Raw genomic sequence first — 17,271 nt, 5'->3', positions numbered from 1 at the left:
GGGTTGGGGGCTGGGCAGCCTGGCAGCCTCCCCTGCCGCCACTCCGTGAACCCCCCGCCCCCTGCCAGGTGGACGAGCTGTTCCTCGAGGACTTCCAGGCCCTGCCCCACAAGCTCTTCCGGGAGTTTGACTACCAGCCCATCGCCGCCGCGAGCCTGGCCCAGGTGCACCGAGCCAGGCTGCACGACGGCACGGAGGTGGCCGTGAAGGTACGCCAGGGCCTGCCCCGCCGCGGCAGGGTCCGGGGCGCTGCCAGTGGCCCCAGGTCCTCCCCACAGCCTCGCCAACGCAGGTGCAGTACATCGACCTGCGGGACCGTTTCGAGGGGGATGTGCGCACGCTGGAGCTGCTGCTCTGGCTCGTCGAGCTCATGCATCCCAGCTTTGGCTTCGGCTGGGTCCTCCAGGTCAGCGCCGCCCGGAGGTGGACCGGGGCGCATGGGGGGCCGCAGGCCACGTGCTGGGGTGGGCCGGTCCCCAAGCCAGATCCTCAGCTGCCCGTGTGGCCCCCAGGACCTGAAGGGCACCCTGGCCCAGGAGCTGGACTTCGAGAACGAGGGCCAGAACGCCGAGCGCTGTGCCCGGGAGCTGCGGCATTTCCGCTACGTCGTGGTCCCCCGTGTGCACTGGGACGTGTGCAGCAAGGTGGGCGGGGCCCCTCCGGGGTGGGAACGGGCGGGAACGGGCAGCCCGGCCCAGCTCAGCCGCCTGCTCTCCCCCAGCGCGTGCTGACGGCCGAGTTCTGGGACGGCTGCAAGGTCGACGACGCAGGCGCCATCGAAGGCTTGGGGCTGGCGGCGAAGGACGTGAGTGCCTGTGGGGGGGGGGGGCCTCCCGGGGGGGGGGGGCGGCTGTGCTGAGTGCCGGCCGCCCGGTCCTGACCTCTCCCACCAGATCGCAGAGAAGCTCATCCAGGCTTTCGCGGAGCAGATATTTTACACCGGCTTCATCCACGCGGACCCCCACCCAGGCAACGGTAGGAAAGGGCCCAGGACTGGGAGTTGGGGGGTGGGGGTCGGAGCCCACAAGCTGACAGGCTGCGTCCCCAGTTCTGGTGCGGAAAGGCCCCGACGGGAAGGCGCAGCTGGTGCTGCTGGACCACGGGCTCTACCAGTTTCTGGACGAGAAGTAAGCCAGCCACGGAGCTGGAGGGGGGTGGTTCGGGGGCAGGGTGGGGGTGAGGGGTGGGGGCCCGGCCGGGCTCACTGCTGACTTCCCACAGGGACCGGGCGGCCCTGTGCCAGCTGTGGCGGGCCATCATTCTCCGGGACGACGTGGCCATGAAGGCACACGCGGAGGCCCTCGGGGTGCGAGGTGAGGCGGGCTCTGCGGGTGTGGAGCTCCCGGGGGCACCTGGTCCTGGCTCACCCCCCGCCTGCAGACTACCTCCTCTTCTCCGAGGTGCTCATGCAGCGGCCTGTGCGCCTGGGCCAGCTGTGGCACTCGCACCTGCTGAGCCGGGAGGAGGCGGCCTACATGCAGGCCATGGCGCAGGAGCGCTTCGAGGCCATCATGGGCGTGCTCAAGGCCCTGCCGCGGCCCATGCTGCTCGTGCTGCGCAACCTCAACACCGTGCGCGCCATCAACACCGCCCTGGGCACCCCCGTCAACCGCTACTTCCTCATGGCCAAGAGGTGGGTGCCGGCTGGCCAAGGTCCCTGGGGGAGTGGTGGGGGCATGGCAGGGGTCAGTGGCCAGAGCGGGACCAGGCCGGGCTGACTTGTGTCTCTGGGCAGCGCGGTTAGGGGCTGGAGCCGCCTGGCAGGTGCGGCGTACCAGAGCGTCTACGGAGCCAGCGTCCTGCGCCACATCAAGGTCATCTGGGAGATGTTCAAGTTTGAAGTGGCCCTAAGGTGAGACAGGAGGGGCAGGCATCCAGGGCGGGTGGCGAGACCTGCTCCCCACCCACCCCTGATCCTGCCCTTCCTCGCAGGCTAGAGACCTTGTCCATGCGGCTGACCGCCCTCCTCCTTCGGCTCTTGGTCCAGCTGGGCCTCCTGCCTGAGACGCAGGGGCTCTCCCAGTACTTGGAGACCTAGGCAGTCCCGGGGCCGAGAGGCCCTCAGGGCTGGTCCAGCATCGGGCGCCACAGACTGAGACCTGGGGCACTGGAGACGCTGTACCCTAGGAGCCAGCCCCGCCAAGAGACCCAACAATGACCACAAGCTCTACTCAAACCAAACATCTTTGTCCTCGTGTTTTGTACAAAAAGAGGTGGGGGTGGCGGCCTCTGGGAATCTAGAAGTGGGCAGTGACGCGGTCGGTCTCCAGCAGGTCGTCGAGGATCTGCAGGGAGAGGGGCTGGTGAGTGGGGGAGCGTGGGGCGGGGCAGGACAGCCAGGCGGGGCGGGGCAGGGCTCACGATGTCCGGAGTGGTGCCGATCTTCTTGGCCAGCTCGCCGCGCTCCATGGTGCTGAGGTACAGGTAGCGGTTGAGCAGCTCGCCATCCAGGACGTTGCGCACAGCGTTCTGCAGGGCGCGCCGGTCCGCGTGCAGCAGCCTGGGGAGGACACGCAGGCTGTAGGGCAGGGGCAGGGGGGTTGGGGGGCGGGGGAGCGGCGGGCAGGGGGCGCACACCCACCGGAAGGCCCTGGGGTTGAGGCCGGCGTGGTGGGGCAGCATGGTGGTCAGCGCGTTCTGCAGCATCAGCAGGCGCCGGTAGGTCTTCTCCTGCATGGGCAGCAGCAGCCCGATGCCGCCGTCCAGGGTGGCTGCGGGGGGGCCCTGTGTGAGCAAGGCCGGCCTGGCCTCCCACACCCCCCCCCCGCGCCATCGCTCGCCGGCCCGGCACTCACCGAACCACGTGATGTGCTTGTTCTCCCACACCACCGACTTCTTGCTGGGCCCCTCCGCAGCCCCGCGGCACGGCGTCCTCCAGAAGGTGTTCACGTGGGCGCCCACGTGGAAGTCGGCGCGCCGCAGCAGGCGCATCCCCCCGAAGCTCTCTTTGGCTGGGCCAGAGGGAGCTCTGCTCACTGCCCGCCCAGCGCCAGCCCCGCGGGGGGGGGGGGGGGGGGGGCGTACTCACCTTCGGGCAGGTACATGTACACCATGAGGTTGCGGTCGCGGTCGGACACTGAGAAGCAGAGCCCAGCGTCAGCCTGGCCACCCCCTGAAGTCTGCGAGCCCCGGAGCCCCCGGGGCCCTGCGCTCACCCAGGAAGCCCAGCTGGGCGTTGTCCACCATGAAGTCTACGCTGTACACCTCCAGTGGCTTGGCGTCCTGGGGACGGGGGAGGGTCGTCAGGGCGGGCCTGTGGCCAGCCCCCACCCAGCACGGGGCCGAGGCCACGCACGCACCCTGGACACGAGGCTCAGCGTCTTGCTCTCTTCCTGGTAGCGCAGGAGCGAGATGCTTTTCATGACGTCCGCGGCCAGGATGAAGTTCTTGACGCTGATCATCTGGTGGATGTAGAGCTGCGTGTCGATGAAGGCCATGCCCGTCAGCTCGCTGGCCCGCAGGCTCCACAGGAAAATCTGGGGGGACAGGGGCCACGGGTGACGAGGGGCAGGCCGCAGGCTGACCCCAGGGCGAGAGGGAGAGCGCAGACCTTCTGGCCAATGGCGGACACCAGGTGGCCGTTGCAGTGACACAGGGCGGTCACCGGGCCCTTCTGCTCCTTCTCATACAGGACTTTGAACTTGTTCTTGGTCAGGGGCTGGCCAGGCTCAGGCACCACCTCGATCACATCCATGATCAGGATCTGCCGGGTGTGGGGGGAGGAGGATGTGCAGGGAAAGGGCCAGGGCTGCCAGGCGCCGCCCACCCCCACCAGGCTGGCCCCTTACCCGCCCTCGGCACGTGACCTCCTCCCCCTGCATGAGGCAGGTCCCAGCAGCCACGTAGCCCTTGAGGCCCGACACGGTCTCCTCACTGCGCAGCGACACCGTCTTCATGCAGGTCACGTGCTCCCACTCCTCCAGCTCGATCCTGTGCGACGCGGGGTGAGGACGCTGCCCTCTGGCCGCCAGGTCCCACCCAGCCTGGCCCGGCCCAGCCCGGCCCAGCCTCGCCTCACCTGGCATTGGGGATGGCCTCCCAGCTGACCGGGGAGATGAGCTGGATGGAGAAGGCCTCCTGCTGGGGGTGGACGTACCGGTCATCTGCGAGGACGCAGGGCGCTGGTCAGGGAGGGCGGCCCCGCCAGCCCGCCCCTCCCCGGGCACCACGCACCTCTCTCGATGGCCTCGAACTCCTTCTCCTCGCCGGTCATGCGCGGGATGCGGGTGCACGGCATGTTGGTGCTGGTGGCGACAGCATAGACCTGAGAGGGCCGAGTGTTGTCACGGGTGCCCGGGGGGCAGTGCCCAGAGGGGCCCGGGCCCAAAGAGAACGGGGTCAGACCTTGGACTCCACATGGTAAGCCACGTAGTGGGCCGTGCAGCGCAGTGGGATCTTCCTGACCGGCCACGGGGCGTCGTAGGACAAGTAGGCGGGCAGGACACTGATCCTCAGCTCACCCTGGCGGGTGCGGGGAGCGGCTGATGAGGCCCAGCACCCGCCCAGGGCAGGGCAGGCAAACCTAGGCTCCGGAGGGCTCCACACCGCCAGCCCTCCGCTCTGCCAGAACGGGGTGTGCACGGGACGGAGACTTGCTAACCCGTGCTTCACGGTCCCCCATCCCTTCTCCCGGGCTCACGCGGGGCCCAGAGGAAGCCACAAGCCGCACAGCAAAGGTTACCCACGTGCCAGCCATGCCGGAGTCGGCACAGACAGACGAGGGGGCCCCTACTGCCCCCAACCCCAGCCAGTGCCCTAAGTGCACGTCCAGACCACCTGCCCCGTTCTCATCACGAGTCCTCAGACCGGCCTCACAGATGAGGAAACGAGACTCAGAGAGGGTGAGCACCTTTGCTAGAGTCCCAGCTCCTGAAGGGCACAGCAGTGACCAGCGCTGGCCCCGCCAACAGGCGCCTCGTGGGCTATAGCCGCCACTCTCGCCCGCCGTGTCCCCCAACCTTTCCACGTCTCCCCTCTTCGACCTCGGCCTTGTGCACCTGCTGGACACCCCACAGGGTCCCCGGCGCCTCCTCCTGACCCAGGCAGGGCAACATGGGGCAGCAGGAGCCCTGGGGTCTCCCTACCTGTCTGTTGAAGTACAGGAAGCCTCGGGGGCAGTTGACGTTGTGGAAGGGGGCAAAGGAGTCGATGGGCCCGTCGATGCCCATGGGGTGTAGCCGCAGGGCCCCCCGGCCCGTCACCAGGAGCCAGTGAGGCGAGGGGCCACAGATGAAGACCTGAGGGCAGGCGCTATGAGGGGCGGCCCAATCTGCCCCTCCCCGAGCGCCCCCCAGAGCCAACCGCCTACCCCTGAGTAGCCATAGATGTCCTCGAAGTACCGGAACCGGGCCACGCGGCCACGGGCCGCAGCCCCCTCCTCGGCCCCACCGCCTTCCGCCTTCTTCTTGGACGGCTTTGGCTTCTTCTCACGGAAGTTGATGTTGTGAGGGACCTGGAGGGGGCGGTGCGCCGTGAGGGCCAGGTCGTGCCCTCACCCCGTTCCACATCCACCCCACGGCCCGCTCACCGCACCTTCTTGAAACGGACTTTGAGGTTTCCCTGGCCAAGCTGGGAGTCGTGGGGGAAGGCCTCGTAGATGAGCAGCTCCTGGTCCACGTGCACCTGGGGGCAGCGTGGGGTCAGCAGGGGAACGGGGGCGCCCGGCCGGGCCGCCGCGGGGCACGCGGGCGCACTCACCAGCAGGTAGGGCCTGCTCTGACGGCTCCCCAGCGCCACCAGCAGCACCTCCTTGACGAGCGGCAGCTCCCCCTGGCGCGTGGCCTCCTCTTTCCGGGCCTCGCCCTGCGTGGTGGGCTGACCGAAGGAGCTGTCCACCAGGACCCGCTGCCCCACGGGGAAGTTCTTCACCAGGAACACCAGCCTCCAGTCAGGCAGCTGGTAGATCTGCGTGGGGAGCAGGGTCAGCAGCCGCGGGAAGCCGCGGGAAGCCGCGGGAAGCAGGGGGCAGGGCTCACACGGGCACAGGGCCTCACGCACCTCCATGGTTCCGTTCTCCCGCACCAGCAGGCACCAGTGGGTGGGCTCGACCCGGAATGGGGTGGGGTCCCGGTCCGCAGGGGGCTGGCTGCTCCTGCGAGCCTCCTCCTTGCTGGGGCTGAAGAGGGAGCCCGAGTCCCCGTACAGCATCTCCTCCTCATCATCCACAGTGGGGCTAGAGAAGGGCCGGCACACAAGTCACACGGGGCCCGCCACAGGGCCCCTGACCACAGCCCAGGCCCTGGCTGCCCCCACGTACCTGGTTTCCGAGCCCTGCCCCTCGGCCTCGGAGCCACTGCGGCCCCCCAGGTCATCGCGGGCCCCGCCCAGGCGGCTCTCAGTAGTGAACATGCCGCTGACGTCGCGGTACACGCACAGGGTGATCACCTTGGACTGCTGCGGGGACAGGGGCAGGGGTTCAGTACGGCAGAAGCGGGGGGGGGGGCCTGCAGGCCGCGGGCACGGCTGGGAGCTTACGTGGTGCAGGGGTGGCTTGTGCAGCGCCAGGCGGTGGTGACGGCCCCCATAGGAGTCACTCTTGAGCAGGAACATGGTGACATGGCCCTCAGCACTCATGATGACCACGTAGGGGTCAGCCACGGCACACTGCACGATGGGCGAGCCCAGGTCCACGGGGATGAAGTGCAGCTGACTCACTGCGGGCGCAGGATGGTCAGCGCCGTGCGTCGGCACCCAGCACCCTCCCCGCCGCCCGCCGCACCTACCTCCTTCCAACAGGCGGATGCCGAGCGGTGACACCTGCACAATGTAGCGACCGTCCCCGATGTTGCCAGCGAAGACTGTGGGGCCCTGTGTCGCAAAGCCACTGGTGTCCAGCTCCATGATCTCTTGCCCTGTCTGCAGGATCTGTAAGCGACAGGAGGGTGAGACCCACCCCACAGCAGGACCCCGCCCCAGGCTGCCGGACCTCCACCCCTCACCATGGTGGAGTCTTCCCGGCTCAGGATGAGGAACCCATGTCTCCGTCCGTCATCATCTGCCTCAAGGGCACTGGGCTCCTGCTCTGCCCCATCCCCCTTGGGGGTCTCCTCCTGTGACAACGGATAGCAGGAATCATGTCCCCTAGCCCAGGCTGCCCAGCAGAGGCCAGTCCTGGGCCCCACTGCCCCCAGGCCGCCTGTAAGCTCAGGCTGAGTCCATGTGGAGGGCAGCCCTGGGTCACCTGCCCCACCCGGGCCCTCCAGGCCAGCCAAGGGTCGACCTACTTGTTCCTTCCGCGCGGGAGCGATGACTGTCCACATGTCGTAGCAGCCAGGGAGCTCAAAGGTCGTCACCACCTGGGGCCGGATACTCTTCTGGAGCGACAATGCGGGAATCAGTTCTCCCGGATCCCGTGAGGGATCCCGCCACGAGGCAGCAGCCCCTGCCCCCACGTACCTGTAGAACGGACAGGGCCCCGTTCTTCCCGTAGCCGGAGCACACCACGATCTCCAGATCCGGCTCAGGGCTGTTCTGAAACTGCACAGGAGCTGGGAGTAAGGACAGGGCCCTGCCCCCGCCCAGCCCCCACTGCCCTGCACAGGGGCTGACAGGAAGGACAGGCTCCAGTGCCCTGTGCCCCCCGCCCCCCTCCACCCCAAGGCACCTCTTCGGAGAGGAAGGCAGGCTCTCCCATGGCCGCGTTGGCACAGGGTCCGATGTTGAGGATGCTGTCACAGACCTGCAGACACAGCCCTGCTCAGGCAGGCCAGCCTGGGTGGGAGCCCCCCCTGCCCACCGCTGGGGCCCCAAGCTCACCTCGAAAGAGTAAGTGGCCAGCTGTGTGCCCGACTGGGCCTCGCTGCCGTAAACTTCAATCTCATCCACCTCGTCCTGCGGCGCGGACTTGCCCCCTGCGGCGGACGCGGGGTCCCGCATGAGCCCACCCCCGTCGCCTGGCCCCCGCCGGCCCCCTCCAGCCCCAGGTCTCCGTCCCCACCTGACCAGCCGACTGCAGACTCCACTCGCTTCTTCTTCGAGGGGGGCTCGTCCTGCCAGGCAGGAAGAGGCGGTGAGCAGCCCTGTGAGGGAGGCCGCCCCGGGGTCCGTGTCCCGACAGGCTCCGCGGACGCACCTTGTCGGTCTCCCGGACGGCGCCGGCAGGGGCCTCCTGCAGCTTCTCTGTGTACTTGAGGAGGAGCGAGTTGCCCAGGCGAGAGCCGAGGAACAGGTACCCAGGCTCCATGGTGACCATCTGAAGGCGGGCGGCCGGTGAGGGGGAGGCCAGGCCCGCCCCCAGGGCCTTTCCCCCCCCCCGGCCCTCCCGGGACTCACGCTGGTGGTGAGCACGCTGGCGGCGGCCTTGTCGAAGTGGAAGGCGCGGACACTGCGCATGCCGTCGGTGATGAGGGTCAGCACGTAGCTGCCAGGAGGGGGGCTGCTGAGCCGGGGCGGGGGGCGGGGGTGGGGGGTTGGGCAGGGGTGGGGCTCACGGAGGGGAGACGCACATCTCACCGCCCTTGAGGGAGATGACCATCTTGTCATAGGAGATGAAGGCCGCCTGCGCACAGTCGAGGGTGATCCGCACGCCCTCCTGGGTGCCTGTGCCGGGTGCGGTCAGACAGACGCGGAGGCCCTCCAGCCCCCGCCCGCTGCTCCCGCCCCTGCCCACACTCACGAAGAGGAAAGGCAGTGGTGCCGGTGGTGAGGCCGTTGAGAGCCACGCCGTACGGGGGGACGCTCTGGTTCAGGTACAGCAGCGAGTTGACCGCGAAGACCACCACCCCACCTGGAGAGGGACAGGCTGGTGGGCGGGGCCCCGCACACTCTCACGAGCCCCCACAGCCACAGCCCTCACCTATGGGCTTGGGCACGGCGAGGGCCTGGGTGCAGTCGAAGGGCAGGCTGGTGAGGGACCAGATGACCGGGTGGACCTTCTGCGTGATGTTCAGGGAGATGGCCACGATGCAGCACGTGTCCTGCCGCACAGCCACCCGCCTGCAGACAGACGGCTGGGTCGGCCGGGGCCGGGGGGGGGGGGGGGGCCGGTCCCCGCCCCGAGCCGCAGGCCCCGGGCTCCGCGCCTCACCCCGGCCAGGTCTGGTTGGGCTCGAAGAGGATGAGCAGCGTGGGCTCGTAGTAGCCGTGCAGGAACTGCAGGTCCACGATGTTGAGCAGCTTCTCGTCCAGGGCCCGCACGTCGATGATGTAGCTGGGCAGGAAGCTGGACCTCTGCCTGGGGAGCCACAGGCTTCAGCGGGCAGAGGGAGCAGGGGACGCCACACACACAGCCCCTCCCCCTCCGCGGTACTCACCCCTCCCCCATCAGCCCCTCGTGCTCCTCGGCCAGGCTCTCCCTGCGGAAGGGCAGGACCACCAGGCGCGAGCCGTAGATAAGCATGGCAGCGCAGCGCCCGTCGGGGTCCACCCGCACCCGCGGCGCGTGCACGTTCTGCACAAACCCATCCTGGGGGCAGAGGGCATCATCAGGCAGGCCTGGGGACAGGAGGTGGGGTGGGGGAAGGCACTGGGGTCTGGGGTCGTGGCCCGGCCCTACCCGCAGCTCCGGCTCCTCAAAGTAGTGCAGAGACAGGGTCTTCAGGTCATGGGTGCCTGGGTCATACTCCACCACCGAGAGCTGGAAGGCGGCCGCAGGTCAGAGCTGTGGCCAAACCCCCGGCCCGGCAGGCCCCCCACACCGACGCCCACCTCCAGGCCCATTGCCTACCTTGGCATCCTTAAAGCTCAGGAGCAGGGCGTCCCGCTTGGCACCTGCCAGCTGCACGCTGGCCATAGACATGACGTTGCCGAAGAAGGAGAAGGAAGCCACCAGCTCCAGTTTCTCCCGGTGCTCCCGGTGGGCCTTTCCCTCTGAGGGACAGGCCGGTGGGTCTGGGTCCAGGCCCACACCCCAGCCCCCACAGTCCCAGACCTGAGGCCAGGGCAGCTACCCCTGTGCTCACCTGTGCTCCTGTCATTCTTGCTTGGTGCCTGGGGGGGAAGAGGAGGGTGAGCGGTGAAGCCACAGACGGGGCAGCCCCCCTCACTGGGGGACGAGGAGAAAAGGCCACACAGGGCCAGCCCTGCCCAAACCCTCACCACCGCGCAGCGCCCGTTTCCAGGCACTTCAGGAGGCAGCTGGGCACAGACCCAACGTGCACAAACTCGCTCCCACCCGGTCCCCAGCGCGGCCACAGGCTTCCCAGAATGCCCCGGTCACGGCGCCCCCAACAGCCATCAGTCCCCTCGTGTGCGCACAGGCGACGGGGTGCAGAGGGAGTACGGCTGTCAAGCAGACCCCGCACGGAGCTGACCCGGGCTCCATCCCGCGATCCTGAGCCAACATCAGGCCGGACGCTCACCCGACTGAGCCTCCCAGGCGCCCCGCAGAAGTTTAATAATGAGAAAAAAAGGGCATTTTTCATAACACACTTGTGCTATGGGGAAAACACCGTAAAAAGAGCTGCTTGAGAAAAACAACATAATTAACTCATTACAGAAAAGGCATTTTATACACCCAACACATTTTCACAACAACAAAACTCCAGAGCCAGAGAACTTCAGCAGAAAATTCTACCAAATGTTTCAAAAATGATAAACTTAAAAAACCTCAAATGAAACCAAAACCCCACTGGTCCCGGGCTGACGGCACCTCAGGCGGTGAGGCCCCCACAGCGACTGCGCACGCAGGACGGACTCGAGGCTGACTCCTCAGTCTCTGCAAATGAGCCGGCGACGTGGGACAAGGACACCCTGGCACAGCCGGACTGAGCCATCCCAGGAATGCCTGATGAGCTCCGCACAAGAACACCCAACGATCAAGGTTAAGGAGAAAAACAATATACCCTTTGGAGAGATATAAAAAAGACGTAATAGGGGCACCTGGGCGGCTCAGGTCAAGGTCCCGGGGTCCTGGGATGGAGCCGTGTCAGGCTCCCTGCTCAGCGGAGAGCCGCCCCCTCCCTCTGGCCCTCCCTCTGCTTGTGCATTCTGTCAGATAAATAAAAATCTTAAGGGGAAAAAAAAAGGAAGAAAATTAAGGTTTTTAAGGGAAAAGTCCTGGAGATACAGTGGGACGTTCCATGAGAAGAATGTTGGTTCCAAACAGTCCAAAGTGAACCTCATTCTACGTCTGTCTCATACACGCCTAATAACCCAGCATTAAAGCGCGCGCACACACAATTCTGGAGGCTCCTACAAGGCCCGTGTCCCACGTTGTTCGTCTTTAAAGCTATCGTGGCCGCGCTTCATTTCTGGCTCTTCCGTGTACATTTGAGAACTGAATCATTCCGTCTAATGAGAAACCCACTGCGACTTTGGAAGACACGGACTCTACAGACAAACCCGAGGGGCCGGACATCTCTACAAGACGGAGACTTTTCCACCCATAACCATGATCTAGTCTCTATTTACTTGGCATTTCCATTAACGTCAATGAACTCCAAAGGTCACAGGGGTGGGCCCCCCCCCACGCCCCCACCCCCGCCAAGCCCCACCCCTGCCTATGCCCCAGGCCATGCCCTCACCCCCTCCCACACACAGCTCCTCTGCTCTGCGAGATCGATGGGCACACCAGACCTCCAGACCTCGGACTGAGCGGCCCTCGCTTCCCACCTCACCCAGAGGACTGGAGTCCCAGCCACATTGGCCACGCCCCACACATGCCCGGGTGCTTTGTGCTCTATGCCCCCCCCCCATTCCTGTCACCAGGGCTGAGCTGTGAGCTACAGGAGCCACCTGCAGGAGACTCCACCAACAGAGTCAAGACCGCCCAAGACAGGGCCCATCATCCCTCTCCTGAGTCTGGGCTCTCAGCGGCTCTGAACAGGCTGGGGATGGAACTGGCGCCCTACTCCAGGCCCTGGCCCTGGTGAGGACTGGCAGCTTCCCCCTTTCTCTCGAGCCCAGGAAAACCAAGCCAGCCAGCTGGGGGGGAGGGGGCAGGGGAGAGGGACAGAGAGGGACAAGGCAGCTTGCCTCCAGCCCTTCAAATCACCGAGTCAAACCCCAGACCTCACGGAGCACAGGCCAGGGACCTCCTCAGTCCATGGGGTGCCCTGTCCAAACTCCCAAGACACGCACCAATGCAGGCACCTGCGGTTCCACAGCAGAAACCAGACCGCCTAGACGCTCCCCAGCTGCCCCCCATCAGCCCCATCTCCTGCCCCACGTACTTTCTGACTCGAGAGCTGGCACACTTTCCTACAGTCAGCCGAAACCAACATCTGACTTCAGCTTGGCAGCCACGTGCCGTCTGCTTGGCCATGGTACAGGTCTCTGAAGATAGGCAAAGCCCCCCTGCATTTCAGCGGCCCAGGCGGGGGCGGCAGCCAGGCCGGTGCACCCCCCTGCTGCTCCATCTTTCCAACCTTCTTCCCGCTGCTGCTGTCGCTTTGATTCCCCTGGTGCCAATCTTTACAGAGACGTTCACGTTATAATTCTCTTTCTGCAGTGGGCTCCGAACCCTGCAGGCCCCCGTCCCCGCCCGGGTCTAGAGCCACCAGGGCCCCCAGGTCTGCCGGCAAAGAGGCCTGGCAGCCGGGGACACAGCCTGAGGACCCCAGGCCTCCACCTCCCCTGGGTGTGGGCTCTCTCCCCCGACCTGCCGGCCGCCCCCGACCCCCGGCAGCGCATCCTGGGCCTCTTCTGTTCTTCCGGATGTCTCAAGCCTGGGGCACCCACAGCCCCAAGGAGCCATCTTCTGGGTGATTCCAACCAGCTTCAGAGTCTGAAGAGTCCCGCTTCTCTCCAGCCCAGACTCCGCTCGGCATGGCTCCTATCCCCAGCTTTCCCTCAACCTCACAGTGGGCAGCACCCAGATCTGTGTGTAGATGGCCTCCCAGGATTCACGCCCTGTGCCAGGGCTGGTCCACACAAGCTGTACCAGGGGGCGGAGGGGGCCGTGTGCCATGTCTCCCTCAGGTTATGAAGACACGGTGGCTCCTTGGTGACTTGTTCTTTCTCGCTCAGCCTTCCTTCTGCAGGAGCCTGCCCTGGGGTGAGGCCCACACGAGGGCCTCCAACAGCAGTGTGAGAAGCAGATGCTCCAACCTCCTGGCAGCCTGTGCTGAGCCGCCCAGCTAAGCCACTCTGGGCTTCCTGACCCTCAGAAACTGGGAGAGACTCTCTGTTGTTCCTAAGTTTGGGGATCCCTGGGGGGCTCAGTGGGTTAAGCCTCTGCCTTCGGCTCAGGTCATGGTCCCAGGGTCTGGAGATCCAGCCCGACATCGGACTCCCTGCTCAGCGGGGAGCCTGCTTCCCCCTCTTGCTTCACACTGCCCACGTGATCTCTATCGAATAACTAAATAAAATCTTAAAGAAAAACAAAGAGAGAGAGGGTGGGGGTTGGGGAGGCAAAGGGGGAGAATCCGGGGCAGGCTCCACCCGCAGCGCGGAGCCCGACAGCGTGGTCTCGCCCTCACGATCCGGAGATCACGACCTGAGCTGAAACCAAGAGTCAGATGCTCAACTGACTGAGCCACCCAGGCACCTCCCTCCCTCCCGGCCAGCCCCGCCGAGCACCGTGCCCCTCCTGACACCCACGCGGGCCTCTCCCTCGCTCCCCGCGGCGCCTCCGATCTCGCCTGCTCAAAGCTCAACTTCGCAAGGAGCAAAGTTTCAGAGCACTCCTGCCTCCCACTCCCCCTCCCTGCCCTGCTGGGCCCCACCGCAGGTCAGGACGGGTCCCCACCGCAGGGCTCTGCGCCCGTCGCGCTCACGAGGCCTCCGCACAAACTCGTCTGCGGAGAAGAGGAGCGACTGACACCAGTGTTCGCCGTGGGCCCAGCGCACCGCGGAAGCGCACCTGCGACGGGTCTCTGAGTTCGCCCAGTCGGAGCGGGAACTTTGCGGAGGGCAGGACGGAGAAACCAGGCCGCCCACGGAGGTCAGCAGAGACGCATTCGTTCGTTTTCAACGTCTGTACAGCCGGTGCGGGGCTAAAGTCACCGGCCCGACCAAGAGCCCCGCTCCTGCCTCAGCCAGCCGGGCTGCCCCGTTTTTATCCGCGACGTCTTTTTCAGTTTTGACTGGAATTTGGACCCATCCCAAATACTGACCTCAAAACTGCCGTTGCCGCAACAGCTAAAGATCAGACCGTCTTCCAGGACACCCCGCCCCAGAGCGGCCGCCGCGACGCCCGGGGCGGCTGCTCGGCGCTCCTCGTCCGGGGCCCTCGGGCCGCGCGCTTCAAGCCGCCCAGACGCAGCCGCGCGGCAGCAGGTGCCGGGACGCCGGCCCCCGACCCCGCCCGCCGCCGCATCGGCCCCGCTCAGCCCTCCGCGCCGGGCGCCGTCGCTCGCGGCCACGCGGCGCCCCTCTCCGCCCTCGACCGCTTCCGGCCCGCGCCCCGGCCCCTGCCGCTGCCGCTGCCCCGACGGCCGCTGCCGCTGCCGCTGCCCCGACGGCCGCTGCCCCATCCTCGCGCTCACACCAGTCTCGCCGGCGCCGCTCCTGCAGGTCGCCCTCCCGGCCCGGTCGCCCTCGGCGCCCCCAGCAGCGCTGTGCTTCCGCCGCGGACGCGACCTCGGGCCGGGGGCCTGACCGCCCGCGGGGCCCGCCGGGCTCTCCCCGCCGCCCCGGGCCGTCCTTCCGCCCCCGGCCCGACGCACCTCGGCGTCGCGGTTGAGGCGGTACACGTAGAGCTGCGAGGTGCCGGCCACCACGAGGTTGCGCTCGCTGTTGCTGAAGAAGTTGCAGTACATGGCGAACTCCAGGCCGGTGGGCGGGTGCGCCTGCTTGTACACGGCGTACATGGCGGAGCGGGCTGCGCGGGGCCGGGCCGGAGCGTGAGCCGCGCCGCCCGCGCCGCCGCCGCCGCCGGCCCCAACGCCCGCCCCCGCCGCCCCCGCCGCCGCCGCCGCCGCCGCCGCCGCCCACCTGGCAGTTGGAGCTCGCTCGCGGGGGAACGGGACGGCGGCGGACAAGGCTCGGGCGGCCCCGGAAGCGCAGCGCCGTGGTTCCGGGCGCCCGCTACTGCGCCTGCGCTACGCCGCCTCGGCGGCGGCCGGAGGGAGGACGACAGCGACCCCTGGTGGCCAGGGGTGGCGGAGCGGCCTCACGGCTCGGCTCCCGGCTCTGCGCGCGGAGCCCCGAAATCCCGAGCTCGCTCGAAGCCGCGCGTCCCGTACCCGGGGAACCCGGCGCGAGGTGGCGCGGCTCGGGGCCTGCGGGGGTCCCAAAGAGCGTCTCGGCCGCAGGAAGAGGCGTCGCTCCCCCTCCCAGCCCGCGTGGGCGAGGCGCCGTGCGGGGAGCTGGCGGGCGCCGGGAGGGACGGGGCGCCCCGAGGCGGACACGCGCCGCATGACGCCCCGGCAAGGGCCGCTGGCGGGGAGGAGGCCCGACGAGTCCGAGTCGGGGGCCCGACAGCTTCCCGGGGAGGGCCCCCGCGGTTCGTGCGTCCGCCCTCTAGGACGCGACGGCTCGCCCCAGGGCCGCCGCTCGGCCCATCTTGGCCCCCGCTCCCTCCCCAGGCCGAGCACAGCGCACGGACCTCTCCTCGCTCGGCGGGGACGCGCCCTAGGGGCCCGCGCACGGACCCTGGACTTGGAAATGGAACCCTAAATAAAACGGGGGAGAGAGCGTAGTGACACCCAAGGAAAGGGCGCGTCGGCAGCCTCAGGCGGTGGTCAGGGGTTCGCTGGAGGCCCAGGCAGGTGTCTGACCCCTGAGCCACGCCAAAGCCTTTGAAGGTAAGGAAAACAGTAACCAGGACGATGAGATGTGCTGCAGGAGACGCAGGGGCGGATCTGGGGCCCCAGGCGGACGCTAACTCTTGGGGTCTCTCTCAGAGGGGCACCGTCAAAGGTGAGCGCATCGTAGGGTGTCCTTGACGACTGAAAGAATCCGTGCCCACGGAGCCCTTGGGCTGGAGCTTGGCACGTGGCAAATGCCTTAACCAACGAACCCGAGCTCATCTTGGGACAGAGGTGGTCAGTGTGGAGAGGGCTGGAGATGCTGGCGGAGCACAGTCCCTGGGAGCACAGCGGCGGGCCAGGTGAGGGGGAGGAGAAGGTGGGGGGAGGGGAAGCACACAGGAGAGCCTGCCAGGTGGATCCAGTCTCTCGGTGGGAGATGAAAGTGGGGGCCTGTCAGTGGAGGTGGGGGCTTGAAGTTGCTGGGGAGGAATAGTGTGGGCAGGAAGATGGTCCAAGGCTGGGGGGGGGGGCAGGTTGGGGGAATGCCGGTCCCCCACCCCCCACCCCCCGCAGCAGGGCTTTCAGCTCCCACCTCCAGAAGGCGGGGCCTCTCCCGGCTCTCCTCCATACCCCGAAGCTTGGTCCCTGTGGCTAGTGGACACCACCGTCCAGACCACGCTCTTCAGGTTCCCCTGGGGCAACATTGTTCCTTCCATGCCGGGAGGCCATCTTTACCTGTTCAGTATTATAGACTGAGTTTAGGAGGGAGGTGGTAATGCTCACACCTCTCTTCTGTGGGCTTGCTGAAGCTTCTTGGAGAATCAGTAGCTCTTGGAGAGGCTGGAGCATCTGCCTACCTGTGTCAGGACAGGGAGCTCTCAGATATGGCCCTTCCTGCCCAGTTTGCTACAGATTACTGGGGTGCAGCATACACCTCCTCTAGCACGAGTGGACCCATGGGGCATAGCATGAGACTTCCACTCTCCTACTTTTGTGTCTGTGTATTGGGTAAACGACAGGCTGAATCTGATATCCCCTGGACCCCTTCCTCTTTTTGCTCTTTCCTCCTACCTCCTTTCTGCTCCCTGGAGACTACGTTTAATAGCTGGAGCTCTGGCAGCCATTTCGGACCATGAAGGGTGTTATGGATTGAATTGTGTCCCCCAAAAAGATATGTTAGAAATGTAACCCCTAGTACCTCAGAATGTGACTTTTGTTTGGAAATAGGATCATTCCAGATGGAACTACTGGAGTAGGGCGAGCTGGTAATCCAACAGGACTGGTGTCCTCATAAGAAGAGAAGAGACACAAGAAGGAAGATCATAAGGCAGAGCAAGACACTGGACTTATCTGCCAGAAGACACGGAACTCTTGGGCCCAGTAGAAGCCAGTAAACTCTCATGTGACAACTTCTTCCTGCAGAACTGAGAAAGAACACAGCTAACTTACACCTTGATTTCAGACTTCTGCCTCCAGAACTGTAAGGAAATAAATTTTAAGGTACGCTTTAAGGTACCCCGTTATGGTGGACTGTGTGACAGCCCCAGGAGACTCAGAGGATGAACACTTCTGGAGCAGAGTCAGAAGAAGCCCAGGTGGGGCGCCCAGGTGGGGCGCCCAGGTGGGGCGCCCAGGTGGCTCAGTGGGTTAAGCCTCTGCCCTGGGCTCAGGTCATGATCTCAGGGTCCTGGGATGGAGC

General features: G+C 66.3%; 2 protein-coding genes and 1 long non-coding RNA gene across 10 annotated transcripts in view; 2 read left to right on the top strand and 1 right to left on the bottom strand.

Annotated features, from left to right (window-relative positions):
- ADCK5 (aarF domain containing kinase 5) overlaps positions 1-2,181 on the top strand; it is a 16,328-nt gene extending 14,147 nt beyond the window's left edge. For all 7 annotated transcript variants that reach the window (XM_045074150.1, XM_045074149.1, XM_045074147.1 and 4 more), the window contains 10 exons: positions 69-209; positions 293-406; positions 513-644; positions 722-805; positions 894-975; positions 1,049-1,127; positions 1,222-1,313; positions 1,381-1,633; positions 1,736-1,852; positions 1,933-2,181. In XM_045074150.1, the coding sequence (XP_044930085.1) occupies positions 69-209; positions 293-406; positions 513-644; positions 722-805; positions 894-975; positions 1,049-1,127; positions 1,222-1,313; positions 1,381-1,633; positions 1,736-1,852; positions 1,933-2,038 (1,200 nt within the window). In that variant the 3' untranslated portion in view covers positions 2,039-2,181. The remainder of the gene's footprint in view (positions 1-68; positions 210-292; positions 407-512; positions 645-721; positions 806-893; positions 976-1,048; positions 1,128-1,221; positions 1,314-1,380; positions 1,634-1,735; positions 1,853-1,932) is intronic.
- CPSF1 (cleavage and polyadenylation specific factor 1) lies at positions 2,167-14,920 on the bottom strand. Of its 2 annotated transcripts, none has more exons than XM_045074114.1 (38): positions 14,815-14,920; positions 14,547-14,701; positions 9,900-9,927; positions 9,665-9,807; positions 9,494-9,574; positions 9,252-9,403; positions 9,026-9,172; positions 8,795-8,934; positions 8,615-8,725; positions 8,445-8,538; positions 8,272-8,359; positions 8,072-8,191; positions 7,937-7,988; positions 7,756-7,850; positions 7,604-7,678; positions 7,396-7,476; positions 7,224-7,313; positions 6,939-7,049; positions 6,723-6,864; positions 6,475-6,653; positions 6,257-6,393; positions 5,998-6,172; positions 5,698-5,904; positions 5,533-5,622; positions 5,309-5,452; positions 5,085-5,237; positions 4,345-4,461; positions 4,174-4,264; positions 4,019-4,103; positions 3,789-3,930; positions 3,551-3,703; positions 3,300-3,476; positions 3,156-3,222; positions 3,029-3,076; positions 2,796-2,951; positions 2,582-2,711; positions 2,362-2,500; positions 2,167-2,285 (listed from the first exon to the last, which is right to left on the bottom strand). In XM_045074114.1, the coding sequence occupies exons 2-38, from the start codon at positions 14,688-14,690 to the stop codon at positions 2,238-2,240; spliced, it is 4,332 nt and encodes a 1,443-aa protein (XP_044930049.1). In that variant the 5' UTR covers positions 14,691-14,701; positions 14,815-14,920; the 3' UTR covers positions 2,167-2,237. The 2 variants fall into 2 exon arrangements, with proteins under 2 accessions (XP_044930049.1, XP_044930050.1); XM_045074115.1 differs by lacking the exons at positions 14,547-14,701; positions 14,815-14,920 and adding exons at positions 12,111-12,213; positions 12,306-12,428.
- Positions 14,902-17,271, top strand: LOC106004388. Its single transcript, XR_001177359.2, has 3 exons — positions 14,902-15,626; positions 15,726-15,931; positions 16,800-17,271. It is a non-coding gene; the product is annotated as an uncharacterized LOC106004388 (long non-coding RNA).

Source organism: Mustela putorius, unplaced genomic scaffold (assembly GCF_011764305.1).
Source record: "Mustela putorius furo isolate JIRA1106 unplaced genomic scaffold, ASM1176430v1.1 tig00537303_pilon_pilon_pilon, whole genome shotgun sequence".
In the NCBI taxonomy this organism is placed as follows: Eukaryota; Metazoa; Chordata; class Mammalia; order Carnivora; family Mustelidae; genus Mustela; species Mustela putorius.
Note: the sequence above shows the minus strand (reverse complement) of the source record. Positions and strands in the feature narration are given on the sequence as shown.